Source organism: Xenopus tropicalis, chromosome 1 (assembly GCF_000004195.4).
Source record: "Xenopus tropicalis strain Nigerian chromosome 1, UCB_Xtro_10.0, whole genome shotgun sequence".
Taxonomy (NCBI): domain Eukaryota; kingdom Metazoa; phylum Chordata; class Amphibia; order Anura; family Pipidae; genus Xenopus; species Xenopus tropicalis.
The window spans coordinates 217,238,490-217,255,810 of NC_030677.2; the positions used below are offsets into that span (position 1 = coordinate 217,238,490).

Genomic DNA, 17,321 nt, shown 5'->3' on the forward strand with positions numbered 1-17,321 from the left:
CACAGAGGAGTAGGGGGGCAGTAAGTGACACATAGAGGGGCAGGTAGGTGACACATAGAGGGGCAGGGGGGCAGGTAGGTGACACATAGAAGGGCCGGTAGGTGACACTCACATAGATCCGATGATCCCGGTACCGGTCCCGCAGAGTTGCCAGCAGTTTATTCTCAGTAAGTTCCGCCAGCAGCGCCGCATCCTCCCCGGGGATCCGATCCCACAGCGCCGCCCAATCCAAACCCCCCGCCGGAGTCTCCCCCATGGCTCTGCCCCTCAGTGCCCCCCCAGTAAGCTTGGGCTGTTCCACGCTGTCCGACTGAGCCCCGGCATCCAGCCCTGCCCAGGCACGCACAGCCACGCCCACACCGCCCGTCATCTAGCATTCAGCCCCGCCCCTGACACGCCCACACCGCCCGTCTCTCACTCTCCTTAGCACGAAACGTCCCCGCCCATTTCAGTTGTGGCAGAGCCCGGAGGCGGAACCGGAGAATTAGCGGGAAGCCCCGCCCATGTCCCTTACTCTTCCCTCCGGGCAGAGAGTTCCTTACTATACATGGGTGGGGGTCATACCCTGATGTTTCCTTTCTCTCCCCCCCCCCGTCTCTTACTGCTGTCCCTCTGTGGGGCAATATGTATGGGGGGGGTTCCAACTGGACTCTACCTTTACCCATCTACTTGCCCCAAAGTATCTCTGAGTTTATTATTATTACTAGTCTAGGGGTGGCATCGGCCAACATCAACTGTGCCCTGTGGCTTGTACTTACAGAGAGACCCTAATATTCTCCCAGCATAGGGATTCCCCTGTACTAAGCACAATTCAGCAGGAACAGCCCCCTAAGTTTGCCCATAGCCTGTACAGAGAGATACCATAAAACTATGGCACATAGGGATTGCCCTGTACTAAGCACAATTCAGCAGGAACAGCCCCCTAAGTTTGCCCATAGCCTGTACAGAGAGATACCATAAAACTATGGCACATAGGGGTTCCCCTGTACTAAGCACAATTCAGCAGGAACAGCCCCCTAAGTTTGCCCATAGCCTGTACAGAGAGATACCATAAAACTATGGCACATAGGGATTCCCCTGTACTAAGCACAATTCAGCAGGAACAGCCCCCTAAGTTTGCTCATAGCCTGTACAGAGAGATACCATAAAACTATGGCACATAGGGATTCCCCTGTACTAAGCACAATTCAGCAGGAACAGCCCCCTAAGTTTGCCCATAGCCTGTACAGAGAGATACCATAAAACTATGGCACATAGGGGTTCCCCTGTACTAAGCACAATTCAGCAGGAACAGCCCCCAGGTTTGCTCATAGCCTGTACAGAGAGATACCATAAAACTATGGCACATAGGGATTCCCCTATACTAAGCACAATTCAGCAGGAACAGCCCCCTAAGTTTGCCCATAGCCTGTACAGAGAGATACCATAAAACTATGGCACATAGGGATTCCCCTGTACTAAGCACAATTCAGCAGGAACAGCCCCAGGTTTGCCCATAGCCTGTACAGAGAGATACCATAAAACTATGACACATAGGGATTCCCCTGTACTAAGCACAATTCAGCAGGAACAGCCCCCTAAGTTTGCCCATAGCCTGTACAGAGAGATCCCGTAAAACTATGGCACATAGGGATTCCCCTGTACTAAGCACAATTCAGCAGGAACAGCCCCCAGGTTTGCCCATAGCCTGTACAGAGAGATACCATAAAACTATGGCACATAGGGATTCCCCTGTACTAAGCACAATTCAGCAGGAACAGCCCCCTAAGTTTGCCCATAGCCTGTACAGAGAGATACCATAAAACTATGGCACATAGGGATTCCCCTGTACTAAGCACAATTCAGCAGAAACAGCCCCCAGGTTTGCCCATAGCCTGTACAGAGAGATACCATAAAACTATGACACATAGGGATTCCCCTGTACTAAGCACAATTCAGCAGGAACAGCCCCCTAAGTTTGCCCATAGCCTGTACAGAGAGATCCCGTAAAACTATGGCACATAGGGATTCCCCTGTACTAAGCACAATTCAGCAGGAACAGCCCCCAGGTTTGCCCATAGCCTGTACAGAGAGATACCATAAAACTATGGCACATAGGGATTCCCCTGTACTAAGCACAATTCAGCAGGAACAGCCCCCAGGTTTGCCCATAGCCTGTACAGAGAGATACCATAAAACTATGACACATAGGGATTCCCCTGTACTAAGCACAATTCAGCAGGAACAGCCCCCTATGTTTGCCCATAGCCTGTACAGAGAGATCCCGTAAAACTATGGCACATAGGGATTCCCCTGTACTAAGCACAATTCAGCAGGAACAGCCCCCTAAGTCTGCCCATAGCCTGTACAGAGAGATACCATAAAACTATGGCACATAGGGATTCCCCTGTACTAAGCACAATTCAGCAGGAACAGCCCCCAGGTTTGCCCATAGCCTGTACAGAGAGATACCATAAAACTATGGCACATAGGGATTCCCCTGTACTAAGCACAATTCAGCAGGAACCGCCCACTAGTGCTCACCTGACCGTGTGTGCTGCTGGGTGCTGATCGCAGGTTGTGTGGTGCTCGTTGAGCTCAATCATGAGCAATTGTAGCCCTGGAGGGTGTGGTGCGCCCAAGGATGCTGATCCAGGAAAGCCCCAGGCCTCATCTGAGTCACCTAGGCCTCGGGGTGCTTCTGCAGAAGGAGGAGTTTCTGAGGGGCCCCAAGCGGAGTCCCCAGTGCAAGTTGCGGGGTTTAACCCTGATATGCTGCCGCATGAACCGGGATTCCAGGAAAATCTGGCCAAGGGAATTCAGAAGTTTAAGGAGAAAAGGGCTGAGCTTGCGGCTCTGAAATCTCTAATAAAGACCAAGAGGTATGAGTGCGCTATGGCCTACAGCCTGGCCCGGCCCCGCAAGAAGGTAGAGATTGCTGCCCTGTGCGACAAGCAGCGCACTCTGGAGCGGGAGCTGGACTTCCTTGGCAAGGGAATCGGTGCGGTAAAGGAATCGTTTGATAATGCCGAGCGGTTCCGGGAGATGGAGCAGAGGCGCCAGGAGGAAAAATACAGGGCATCGCTGAGAAGCAGAGCCATTACTGAGGTGTCCAGCGATGAGGAGCCTGAAAGCTCTGGGGCCCTCCAGCCAAACCGGCCGGCTCCAAAGTGCCAAGGAACACCCACTGGCACTCCTACTGGTACCCCCACTGGTACCCCCTCAGGTACACCGGGCCTCCTAAGGGAGATCAGGCAGGCGGAGTCTCCTTGCTCCCTGAGGCCGCAAAAAATGGTCTTTTCTTTGGAAGAAATTGATGATATTGACCCCAAGGAAAAGGTGAAAGCAAAGGAAAAGAAACAGCAGCTGGAAGTAAGTAGCTTTGTCTACACAGAATCTGATTTCCCTGTCCTGCCCTCACCCCAAAATCAGCCTATGTCTATGGGTGTCTCCCAGGCTGCCCCTCAGTCAGCTGAGGATGTTGGGGTGCAGTCAGCCCCTGCTGCGTTGGCCAGTTGGGCACAAAAAGCAAATGCCAATGTGGCTGCAGCAGGGAAAAGTGAGAATCTGCCATCTGGGAGGAATGCAGGGCAGCCGGCGCAGAAAATGGCTGAAAGGGAGTCAGTTTGCCACACTGCTGCAAACATCGGTGCAGAACAACAAGCGGGCCCTGAGGGTGACATCTCACAGCAGCCAGAGGCCACTACATCCACTACTGTGTCTCTCCCAGAGCAGGAAAAAGCCAGTTGTGATGGGAACAACTCGGAGCGGAACCATAAAGGCAAAGCTGCAGTCGCTGAGCAGCAGGAGGAACAGCGAAAGGGAAAGAAGAAGAAGAAGACCAAGCCTGCTCCTAAATCTGGCAGGAAGAAGGCGGCTGCAAAAGACTCTGCAGCGGACTCTTGTAGTTCAGCAATTCCAACTGCTGCCATTTCCAATGGTGCAAGTGTGCGTGGGCGTGACTGCAGTGAGGGGATCGGTGAGCGACTGCCTGAGGCTGGTGAGTGCACTGGGAATGTGAATTCTGTGGGTGTAAATGTGTCTGGGGGGAAAGTGTTGGGGGGCTCGGGTCCAACTGTGCAAGGGTCAAATGCTGTTGTGCAAGAGGTGAATGTGGGTGCAGATACAAGTGTTGTGGGTGCAGGTATGAGTGCTGTGGGTACAAGTGCTGTGGGTGCAGGTACGAGTGCTGTGGGTGCAGGTATGAGTGCTGTGGGTACAAGTGCTGTGGGTGCAGGTACGAGTGCTGTGGGTGCAGGTATGAGTGCTGTGGGTGTGGGTACAAGTGCTGTGGGTGCAGGGGTGAATGACCCAACTGGTGCAGTTAATGCCACAGCGGCGGGTGTGAGTGCAGCGAATGAGGTGGCGGGAGTGAGTGGCCAAAGCTTTGCTAATATTGTCCGTGGCAAGGCTAAAGTGCCTGGCAGTGTGAATGTGGCGAAGGTGGCAGTGAGTGGGGCGCGTGTGGGTGACAAACCTGCAGTGGGGAATTACCCCCGACGTGGGAGGATCTACCCCGCAGACTCGGGGAGGCGCAGGAATGTGGTGCGGTTGCAGTGGGAGGGGGAGGGTCCCTTGCCTGAGGGAAATAATGTTATTGATAAGATCTGTGATATGGGCTTCACTGCAAATGATATTTATTGTTTTGTGCATAACAAAGTTTTCAAAGATTATACCATCAGCTTCATGAGGCCCCAGGAGTTAGATGAATTCTGGGAAAAGTTTAGGGATGCCACAGGGATGTGGGAGGGGTTTCGGGCAGTGCCCGTGTCTAGGCCTGGGGTCTGCAAGGTCACCATTCTAATAGAGAATGAGTCCATCCCCCCCGCAGACCTTAAGATCTGGCTCAGAAGGTATGGGGATGTGATAGGGGAGCTGGAGAGGGACTTTGGGTACAGGGGGATATGGACGGGGGGCTGGCAGGCTAAGGTGCGCCTACGCACAGTAGGCAATGTCACCCAGCACATCCCCAGCTCCGCATACATTGGCCGGGATTTAGTCTGCTGCTTTTATCCCGGGCAGCCCAGGGAATGTTGGAAGTGCGGCTCCACCAGGCATTTCAGTATTAGTTGCGATGTACTGAAATGCGCCATGTGCCTTGGCGTAGGTCATGTGGCAAAGCACTGTCCCAAAAGCATCCGGTGCAACTTGTGCGGAGAGCTCGGCCATGCGTATGGTTCCTGTCCTATGTCGTGGCAAAGCATTGAGGAGGAATACCACAAGGAAATGGGGGTGCTGGAGTCCGAGGCCACACAGGGTCAGGTGGTTGGGGAAACTCAGCCTGTGCCTGATCCTGACCCCCCGTTCATCCCCCATAATTCATCTCAGCCTTCCCATGGCCCCCAGCCTCCCCAGGGCCCCCAGCCTTCCCGGGCCCCGCAGTCTTCCCAGGCCCCGCAGTCTTCCCGGGCCCCGCAGTCTTCCCGGGCCCCGCAGTCTTCCCAAGCCCCGCAGTCCTCCACATCCGTTAGGGCAACACGGGGAAGGGGGAGAGGACAACCTAGTGGACGGTCACTAATGTCCCAAAGGGTAGTTCAGGAGACCCCCCCTTCTGAGCGGCCTAGTGCGGCTAACAACACATTGGGGGATTGGGTCAAAGTAGGCGAACCCCAGAAAGCCACCTTGGCCAAGCAAAAGGCTACCAACTCGAGTGGGGGGAATCACAGAAAGAAAGAGGAGAGGGCAGAGGGTGCCCATACAAAGGAGGGGGCTGATCCCTTTCCTTTATCCGTAAACAGATTTGCTCCTTTATCTTGGGGGGAGAGGGCAGAGTTGGAGGAGGAGGAGGAGCTAAACAGGGAGCTTGGCCAGTCTGATAACGCCAACTCTTCCTCTTCGGAATTTGAGGACATAAGTCCTGCTGAAGCTGAAAAGCTTCCATCTGGTCTCTCTGCAAAGAGGGAATGCTCTGACGATGATAGGAAGGTAAAAAGGAGGGTGGAAACCTCCTCATCTTAATCACCCTGTAAATGGCTGTTCCCCCTCCGATACGCGTCGTGACCATTAATGTCGCGAGCGTTAAGTCTGTAGGCGCAAGAGACACGGCCTTCTTTTTTCTCTCCCGAGTTGAGGCAGACATTTTATTTTTGCAAGAGACCAGATTATGCAATCTTCAGGTGCTCCATAGGGCCAAGAAGGAATGGGTGCACGGTCCTTCTTACTGGTCTCTTGCGGCCGAGATGTACAGCGGAGTGGCGGTCCTTTTTAAGACCAGTAAGGTAACAGTCAAACGGGTGATTGAGGTAGAGATGGGCAGATGTATGGTCTTAGACGTCCTGCTGAATGGGCAGAATCTTCGCCTTATTAATGTGTACGGTCCTCAGACCCTAAAGGCGAGGAGGGACCTGTTTAGCAGGATTAAGCCCTTTCTTTTTACAGCCCGGCCGATAATTTTTGGCGGTGACTTTAACACCGTGACTAGGCCTATGGATAGGGGAGGTGCCGCAGGTCGGCTGGGCTACGATAGCATTTACCTGAATAGCATAGTTAGTCAGGCCGGCCTAGAGGATGTGCACATTCGCCACTTCCCTGACCGCACGGGTTTCACTTTTTATAGAGGAACATGTAGAAGTAGGATAGACAGGTTTTTTGTTAAACAGGACTTCATAGTGTCTCCTCCTGAGGTGACAGCCGTGGAGTTCTCCGATCACTGTATGGTGAGTGTGTCCTTGAATGTTTCAGAGTCCCCTCAGAGGGGAAGGGGTCTTTGGCGCCTGAATTCGGCCCTCCTGGGGGAGGAGTGTGTAAATCAGTCCTTCAGGGAGTTCTTTCAGGCTCAGGAATCCTTATTAGATCTGTGCAACACTAAGGCGGAGTGGTGGGAGATGGTCAAAAAGAGGGCAGCAGGACTCTTTCGAGGCCTAGCAAACAAGATACAAATTGATAAAGATCGTGCCTACCAATCTCTCAGGAGAAAGTTAGACAGACTGGTGTCTGATGGGGCCCAAGGTGGGGAAGTTGCCAGGGTCCGTGCCCTCATGAAGGAGTATCAGTATGACAGGTACTCTTCCCTGGTTTTGGAGAGGGACTACGGGAAGCACCACTCGCCCGACCCTTACCAAAACTGCCGGGAAGTGTTTTCCCGCAAGTCCATACACGGCTTGCAAAATGAGGCTGGGGTGCTAGAGACTTCGGTCCCTGGTATTCTCAGAGTTGTTAAGAACTACTATGCTGAACTCCTGAAGGGGCAGGGGCTCTCCCGGGCCAGTATGTCTTCCTTTCTGGAAGAGACCCCTATTCTGCAAGATGAGAATATTTCTTTTGACGAATTGGAGTGTGAGATTGGAGTTGAGGAGGTCAGGAAGGCAATTGAAGGCTTAGGCCTCAAAAAGTCTCCAGGGCCTGACGGTTTAACAGCCGAATTTTATAAACAGTTTGTTGATGTCCTGGCCCCTCGTCTCACAGAGGTATTCAATAGCACCCTGGAAGAAGGCCTACTCCCTCCCTCTATGAGACACTCAGCTCTTATTCTCCTCTCCAAGGGTTTGGACCAGTCTAAGGTTGAGAACTGGCGCCCCATCGCTCTTCTCAATACAGACCGAAAGATTCTGGCAAAGGTCATGTTCAACCGCCTTTTTCCTTTTGCAGAAAGGCTTCTTTCCCCCTCTCAGCACTGCACAGTGAAGGGCCGCAGCACCTTTTCCGCTGTCCTTGGCATCCGGGAGGTCCTAGAGCGGTGCAGTATCTGCGAGTGGGGTAAGTATCTGCTGACTTTGGATCAGTCAAAGGCTTTCGATAGGGTAAACCACGAGTATCTCTGGTTGCTCCTTGACAGGTACGGTCTTCCGGGTAAATTTGTTAATTGGCTAAAGATTTTGTATAAAGGGGCCGAGAGTTTCCCACTTGTGAATGGTTGGTCCGGGGAGAGCTTTGGGGTTTCTTCTGGGGTCCGACAGGGCTGTCCTTTGAGCCCTTTGCTTTATGTATTTGCCATTGATCCCCTCATAAGGCGGATAGAGTGCGATGCATTAGCAGGGGTTCCTCTGTCTCCCGGGAGGGCCCTGAAGGTCTCCGCTTATGCAGACGATGTCACAGTAGTCGTGTCTAGTGGGGAGGAGGCAGAGACTGTGGCACGGGTGCTAAGGGACTACTCAAGGGCCTCTGGGTCCTTGATTAATCAGAATAAGTGCAAAACTTTCTGGATGGGGAAGGGAGATCCTGCCTTCGATCTTCCGGATGTCTTCCCAGTGGCCCAGCCCAAAATTAAAATTCTTGGTATCGAATTTGGCCATGGCGATTATGCCAAGCAAATTTGGGAGGGCAAGTTGGAAACCGCATCTGTTCTGGTGAACCGGTGGAAAGGGTTGAAATTTACCCTCAGAGAAAGGGTGGATCTTATCAAAACCTACCTGATTCCAATCTTTTTGTATCTCAGCCATGTGTGCCTTTTGCCAGAAGCTTTCTACGTTAAGATCAAAGGTCTCTTCTTCCAACTGTTATGGGGGAATAAGACAAACCTCATCAAAAGAAATATTACCTACCTACAAAGGAAGGAGGGGGGTCTCGGTATGGTGAACCCCGTTGTGTTCTTCGTGAACACCTTTATTAAGTACAACTATAACAACCTCCTGTTGGAGAAGCCTCCTTTGTGGGTGGAGATCTTCAGAGTTTGGGCCCTTCCTTTTCTTGAGTGTTGGAAGAGAGGCGGCTTGGTAAAGAGCGTGCGTGCTCCTCATGCCCCTCTCCCGCCTTATGTTGCCGTGAGTCTGAAGGTGATGAGGCGGTGGTGTGTGTCTGTTGGGGAGATCAGGGCTTCTCCAAGAAGGGACATCGATAGGAGAGTCTTGGGTTCCTACTTTCATGCATCACTGGCCCTGAAAGACTGTCCAGACGAGGTGTTGAGATCAGGGCTCTCTTTAGTCAATTCCCCAAGGGTTCCCCCGAAGCTCAGGGATGTCGTCTGGCGCTCCTTCCACAGGGAAGCTCTATGTTAATGGGAATCTGAAGTACAGACGCACTGATGACCGTGACTGCCCACGAGAGGAATGCTCTGGGGAAGTGGAAACGATGGACCACTTCTTGCTTCAGTGCCCCTTTAACATAGATGTTTACAAACAAGTCTCTGCTGCCTTGGGCATTCCTTGCCTCTCTGGTTGTAATTACCAGGAGTGGGCCTATGGGGCATTCAAGCGACACAGGGGGTATGATTTGGGCACTCTTTTCTTAGTCAGCTCTGTTGTCCGCTTTTACACCTGGAACACACGGTGCAAGGTTTCTCTCAGGCGTGAAGTCCTCCCCTGTCCAGTGGTGGTGGATATGGTACTGGGTGAGCTCGGGAAGATACGCTCTTTGGAGAGACAAAGGATGGATGAAGCAAGGTGGAAGGGTCTGTGGAGGGGCATTCAGTTTGACCCACCGTGAGTCTCTTGCTAATTCTGATGTCTCTTTGGTGTTGGGCTAATACTTTTCACCCCCCTTAGATTTTTGCCTTCGTCGTATTTTTCTGATGGGGCTTCATACAGTTTTAGGTGAGTAGCCCAATCTTTTGCCTTCCTGGAGTCAGAGCCATGTTTTGTGTATATAGTTGTTTATAGTAGAGTGGCCCCCAGCCAGGCTGAGCCGCTCATTGAAGTTGAGTTAAAGTTGGAAATTGAGCAGCGTTGTATAGCTCAGGTGCGACTATACATCAGCTTTGTATCATTTGTACAGTTGCCCACAGAGCAAGCGGATACGTTTATAGGATAAGCTAATTATGTTTACTGCATGTAAATCTATTTAATGCTTTTGCTTATTTGTTATGTTATTTTAAGCTTTATTGTATTAGGATGCAAGAACTCAATAAACAAAAATTTCCCCTGTACTAAGCACAATTCAGCAGGAACAGCCCCCTAAGTCTGCCCATAGCCTGTACAGAGAGATACCATAAAACTATGGCACATAGGGATTCCCCTGTACTAAGCACAATTCAGCAGGAACAGCCCCCAGGTTTGCCCATAGCCTGTACAGAGAGATACCATAAAACTATGGCACATAGGGATTCCCCTGTACTAAGCACAATTCAGCAGGAACAGCCCCCTAAGTTTGCCCATAGCCTGTACAGAGAGATACCATAAAACTATGGCACATAGGGATTCCCCTGTACTAAGCACAATTCAGCAGGAACAGCCCCCCAAGTTTGCCCATAGCCTGTACAGAGAGATACCATAAAACTATGGCACATAGGGATTCCCCTGTACTAAGCACAATTCAGCAGGAACAGCCCCCTAAGTTTGCTCATAGCCTGTACAGAGAGATACCATAAAACTATGGCACATAGGGATTCCCCTGTACTAAGCACAATTCAGCAGGAACAGCCCCCTAAGTTTGCTCATAGCTTGTACAGAGAGATACCATAAAACTATGGCACATAGGGATTCCCCCGTACTAAGCACAATTCAGCAGGAACAGCCCCCTAAGTTTGCTCATAGCCTGTACAGAGAGATACCATAAAACTATGGCACATAGGGATTCCCCTGTACTAAGCACAATTCAGCAGGAACAGCCCCAGGTTTGCCCATAGCCTGTACAGAGAGATACCATAAAACTATGACACATAGGGATTCCCCTGTACTAAGCACAATTCAGCAGGAACAGCCCCTAAGTTTGCCCATAGCCTGTACAGAGAGATCCCGTAAAACTATGGCACATAGGGATTCCCCTGTACTAAGCACAATTCAGCAGGAACAGCCCCCAGGTTTGCCCATAGCCTGTACAGAGAGATACCATAAAACTATGGCACATAGGGATTCCCCCTGTACTAAGCACAATTCAGCAGGAACAGCCCCCTAAGTTTGCCCATAGCCTGTACAGAGAGATACCATAAAACTATGGCACATAGGGATTCCCCTGTACTAAGCACAATTCAGCAGAAACAGCCCCCAGGTTTGCCCATAGCCTGTACAGAGAGATACCATAAAACTATGGCACATAGGGATTCCCCTGTACTAAGCACAATTCAGCAGGAACAGCCCCCTAAGTTTGCTCATAGCTTGTACAGAGAGATCCATAAAACTATGGCACATAGGGATTCCCCCGTACTAAGCACAATTCAGCAGGAACAGCCCCCTAAGTTTGCTCATAGCCTGTACAGAGAGATACCATAAAACTATGGCACATAGGGATTCCCCTGTACTAAGCACAATTCAGCAGGAACAGCCCCCTAAGTTTGCTCATAGCCTGTACAGAGAGATACTATAAAACTATGGCACATAGGGATTCCCCTGTACTAAGCACAATTCAGCAGGAACAGCCCCCTAAGTTTGCTCATAGCCTGTACAGAGAGATACTATAAAACTATGGCACATAGGGATTCCCCCGTACTAAGCACAATTCAGCAGGAACAGCCCCCTAAGTTTGCTCATAGCCTGTACAGAGAGATACCATAAAACTATGGCACATAGGGATTCCCCCGTACTAAGCACAATTCAGCAGAAACAGCCCCCTAAGTTTGCTCATAGCCTGTACAGAGAGATACCATAAAACTATGGCACATAGGGATTCCCCTGTACTAAGCACAATTCAGCAGGAACAGCCCCCTAAGTTTGCTCATAGCCTGTACAGAGAGATACTATAAAACTATGGCACATAGGGATTCCCCTGTACTAAGCACAATTCAGCAGGAACAGCCCCCTAAGTTTGCTCATAGCCTGTACAGAGAGATACTATAAAACTATGGCACATAGGGATTCCCCTGTACTAAGCACAATTCAGCAGGAACAGGGGGCCGGTGGGGATGGGGGAGTCAGTGAGGCAGCAGAATAGGGAGAGATAAACAGACTCATAGGGATTATGGAATTAGTATATTTTCTGTCCCCGTGGGGAACACTATGTGGGTCGGACAGAATTCAAAGTTACGACTGAAGAACATATTAAGAATATTAAAGGGAGTAAAACCCCTGAGGGGCAGATTAATGAGAGGTTAGAGCTCCGCCCAGAAACCTTCAGCCATTTTCCATCGCAGGATAAGTTCCCCTTTAGCCTCCCACGTGCCCACAGCGCGACTATAGAAATGCCAAGGGGCTGCGAGTAATTCGTTCATTTATGGCTTTAGTCGTTTCATACGTAAATGAACTATCATTGGTCCAGTCAAACTGACCAATGAAATCAGAGTAGAGCTCAAATTGTAACAAAAGCTTCTGATAAATAGCGATGAGCAAATCTGTCCCGTTTTGGTTCGGCGAAAAATGTGCGAAACTCGCGAAAAACTTGCAAAATGCGATGTGACCGCGCCTATGTCGATGTGACCGCGCCTATGTCGATGTGACCGCGCCTATGTCGATGCGACCGCGCCTATGTCGATGCGACCGCGCCTATGTCGATGCGACCGCGCCTATGTCGATGCGACCGCGCCTATGTCGATGCGACCGCGCCTATGTCGATGCGACCGCGCCTATGTCGATGCGACCGCGCCTATGTCGATGCGACCGCGCCTATGTCGATGCGACCGCGCCTATGTCGAGGCGACCGCGCCTTATGTCGAGGCGACCGCGCCGTATGTCGAGGCGACCGCCCTATGTATGTCGAGGCGAGCCTATGCGAGGACCGCCGCCTATGTCGAGGCGACCGCGCCTATGTCGAGGCGACCGCGCCTATGTCGATGCGACCGCGCCTATGTCGATGCGACCGCGCCTATGTCGATCTGACCGCGCCTATGTCGATGTGACCGCGCCTATGTTGGCGTGACCGCGCCTATTTTGATGCGACCTACCCTAGTACCCTCCACCCTAATAACCCTAATACCCCTTACCCTAATACCCCTTACCCTAATAAGCCTCACCCTAATACCCTTACCCTAATACCCCTTACCCTAATAAGCCTAACCCTAATACCCTTACCCTAATACCCCTTACCCTAATAAGCCTCACCCTAATACCCTTACCCTAATACCCCTTACCCTAATAAGCCTAATACCCTTACCCTAATAAGCCTTACCCTAATAAGCCCTACCCAATTACCCTATACCCTAATAGCCTAACCCTAATACCCTTACCCTAATAAGCCTAATAACCCTAATACCCTTACCCTAATACCTTACCCTAATAAGCCATACCCTAATACCACCCTTACCCTAATAAGCCTTACCCTAATACCCTTACCCTAATAAGCTTACCCTTAACCCTAATACCCCTTACCCTAATAAGCCTCACCCTAATACCCTTACCCTAATACCCTTACCCTAATAAGCCTAACCCTAATACACTTACCCTAATAAGCCTAACCCTAATACACTTACCCTAATAAGCCTAACCCTAATACCCCTTACCCTAATAAGCCTAACCCTAATACACTTACCCTAATAAGCCTAACCCTTAAGCCTAACCCTTACCCTAATAAGCCTAACCCTAATACCCCTTACCCTAATAAGCCTAACCCTAATACCCTTACCCTAATACCCCTTACCCTAATAAGCCTCACCCTAATACCCTTACCCTAATAAGCCTAACCCTAATACACTTACCCTAATAAGCCTAACCCTAATACCCCTTACCCTAATAAGCCTAACCCTAATACCCTTACCCTAATACCCCTTACCCTAATAAGCCTAACCCTAATACACTTACCCTAATAAGCCTCACCCTAATACCCTTACCCTAATACCCCTTACCCTAATAAGCCTCACCCTAATACCCTTACCCTAATACACGTTACCCTAATAAGCCTCACCCTACATACCCTTACCCTTAATACCCTTACCCTAATACCCTTACCCTAATAAGCCTACCCTTATATACCCCTTACCCTAATAAGCCTCACCCTAATACCCTTACCCTAATACCCTTACCCTAATAAGCCTCACCCTAATACCCTTACCCTAATAAGCCTTACCCTAATACCCTTCACCCTAATAAGCCTAACCCTAATACCCTTACCCTAATACCCCTTACCCTAATAAGCCTACCCTAATACACTTACCCTAATAACCTAACCCTAATACCCTTACCTAATAAGCCTCACCCTAATAAGCTAACCCTAATACCCCTTACCCTAATAAGCCTAACCTAATACCTACCCTAATACACTTACCCTAATAAGCCTAACCCTAATACCCTTACCCTAATACCCCTTTACCCTAATAAGCCTCACCCTAATACCCTTACCCTAATACGCCTTACCCTAATAAGCTCAACCCTAATACACTTACCCTAATAAGCCTAACCCTAATACCCTTACCCTAATAAGCCTAACCCTATACCCTTACCCTAATAAGCCTACCCTAATACCCTTACCCTAATAAGCCTAAACCCTAATACCCCTTACCCTAATAAGCCTCACCCTAATACCCTTACCCTAATACCCTTACCCTAATAAGCTAATAAGCCTAACCCTAATACACTTACCCCTAATAAGACCTAACCATAATACCCCTTACCCTAATAAGCCTAACCCTAATACCCTTACCCTAATAAGCCTACCATTACCCTAATAAGCCTCACCCTAATACCCTTACCCTAATACCCTTACCCTAATAAGCCTAACCCTAATACCCTTACCCTAATAACCCTAATACCCCTACCCTAATAAGCCTAAAACCCTAATACCTTACCCTAATAAGCCTAACCCTAATTACTTACCCTAATAAGCCTAACCCTAATACCCCTTACCCTAATAAGCCTAACCCTAATACCTACCCTTAATACCCTTACCCTAATAAGCCTCACCCTAATACCCTTACCCTAATAAGCCTAACCCTAATACCCTTACCCTAATAAGCCTAACCATAATACCCCTTACCCTAATAAGCCTAACCCTAATACCCTTACCCTAATAAGCCTCACCCTAATACCTTACCCTAATAAGCCTCACCCTAATACCCTTACCCTAATACCCCTTACCCTAATAAGCCTCACCCTAATACCCTTACCCTAATACCCTTACCCTAATAAGCCTAACCCTAATACCCTTACCCTAATACCCTACCCTAATAAGCCTCACCCTAATACCCCTTACCCTAATAAGCCTCACCCTAATACCCTTACCCTAATACCCCTTACCCTAATAAGCCTCACCCTAATACCCTTACCCTAATACCCTTACCCTAATAAGCCTCACCCTAATACCCTTACCCTAATAAGCCTCACCTAATTACCCTTAACCCTAATACCCCTTACCCTAATAAGCCTAACCCTAATACCCTTACCCTAATACCCTTACCCTAATAAGCCTCACCCTAATACCCTTACCCTAATAAGCCTTAACCCTTAAATACACTTACCCTAATAAGCCTAACCCTAATACCCTTACCCTAATACCCCTTACCCTAATAAGCCTCACCCTAATACCCTTACCCTAATAGCCTAACCCTAATACTATACCCTATAAGCCTAAACCCTAATACCCTTACCCTAATAAGCCTAACCCTAATACCCTAATTACCCTTACCCTAATAAGCCTCACCCTAATACCCTTACCCTAATAAGCCTAAACCCTAATACACTTACCCTAATAAGCCTCACCCTAATACCCTTACCCTAATACCCCTTACCCTAATAAGCCTAACCCTAATACACTTACCCTAATACACTTACCCTAATAAGCCTAACCCTAATTACCCTTACCCTAATAAGCTTACCCTAATACCCTTACCCTAATAAGCCTAACCCTAATACCCTTACCCTAATACCCTTACCCTAATAAGCCTCACCCTAATACCCTTACCCTAATAAGCCTCACCCTAATACCCTTACCCTAATACCCCTTACCCTAATAAGCCTCACCCTAATACCCTTACCCTAATACACTTACCCTAATAAGCCTCACCCTAATACCCCTTACCCTAATACACTTACCCTAATAAGCCTCACCCTAATACCCTTACCCTAATACACTTACCCTAATAAGCCTCACCCTAATACCCTTACCCTAATACACTTACCCTAATAAGCCTCACCCTAATACCCTTACCCTAATACCCCTTACCCTAATAAGCCTCACCCTAATACCCTTACCCTAATACCCTTACCCTAATAAGCCTAACCCTAATACACTTACCCTAATAAGCCTAACCCTAATACCCTTACCCTTACCCTTACCCTAATAAGCCTCACCCTAATACCCTTACCCTAATACACTTACCCTAATAAGCCTCACCCTAATACCCTTACCCTAATACACTTACCCTATAAGCCTAACCCTAATACCCTTACCCTAATAAGCCTCACCCTAATACCCTTACCCTAATACCCCTTACCCTAAGCCTAACCCTCATACCCTTACCCTAATAAGCCTAACCCTAATACCCTTACACCTAATACACTTAACCCTAATAAGCCTCACCCTTACCCTACCCTAATTACCCTTACCCTAATAAGCCTCACCCTAATACCCTTACCCTAATACCCCTTACCCTAATAAGCCTAACCTTCATACCCTTACCCTAATAAGCCTCACCCTAATACCCTTACCCTAATACCCCTTACCCTAATAAGCCTCACCCTAATACCCTTACCCTAATAAGCCTCACCCTAATACCCTTACCCTAATACCCCTTACCCTAATAAGCCTCACCCTTATACCCTTACCCTAATACCCCTTACCCTAATAAGCCTAACTTTAATACCCTTACCCTAATAAGCCTCACCCTAATACCCTTACCCTAATAAGCCTAACCCTAATACACTTACCCTAATAAGCCTCACCCTAATACCCTTACCCTAATACCCTTACCCTAATAAGCCTCACCCTAATACCCTTACCCTAATAAGCCTTACCCTAATACCCTTACCCTAATACCCTTTACCCTAATAAGCCTAACCCTAATACACTTACCCTAATACCCCTTACCCTAATAAGCCTCACCCTAATACCCTTACCCTAATACCCCTTACCCTAATAAGCCTAACTTTAATACCCTTTACCCTAATAAGCCTCACCCTAATACCCTTACCCTAATAAGCCTAACCCTAATACACTTACCCTAATAAGCCTCACCCTAATACCCTTACCCTAATACCCCTTACCCTAATAAGCCTCACCCTAATACCCTTACCCTAATACACTTACCCTAATAAGCCTCACCCTAATACCCTTACCCTAATACCCTTACCCTAATAAGCCTCACCCTAATACCCTTACCCTAATAAGCCTCACCCTAATACCCTTACCCTAATACCCTTACCCTAATAAGCCTCACCCTAATACCCTTACCCTAATAAGCCTCACCCTAATACCCTTACCCTAATACCCCTTACCCTAATAAGCCTCACCCTGAATACCCTTACCCTAATACACTTACCCTAATAAGCCTCACCCTAATACCCCTTACCCTAATACACTACCCTAATTAAGCCTCACCCTAATACCCTTACCCATACACTTACCCTAAAGCCTCACCCTAATACCCTTACCCTAATACACTTACCCTAATA

At 49.0% G+C, this 17,321-nt stretch overlaps 1 protein-coding gene across 3 annotated transcripts in view; it reads right to left on the reverse strand.

The window, feature by feature from the left end:
- Window positions 1-378, reverse strand: part of LOC100485792 (myosin-3) — a 64,096-nt gene extending 63,718 nt beyond the window's left edge. For all 3 annotated transcript variants that reach the window (XM_031895062.1, XM_031895061.1, XM_031895060.1), the window contains exon 1: window positions 113-378. In XM_031895062.1, the coding sequence (XP_031750922.1) occupies window positions 113-370 (258 nt within the window). In that variant the 5' untranslated portion in view covers window positions 371-378. The remainder of the gene's footprint in view (window positions 1-112) is intronic.
- Between the last annotated feature and the right edge of the window lie 16,943 nt (window positions 379-17,321).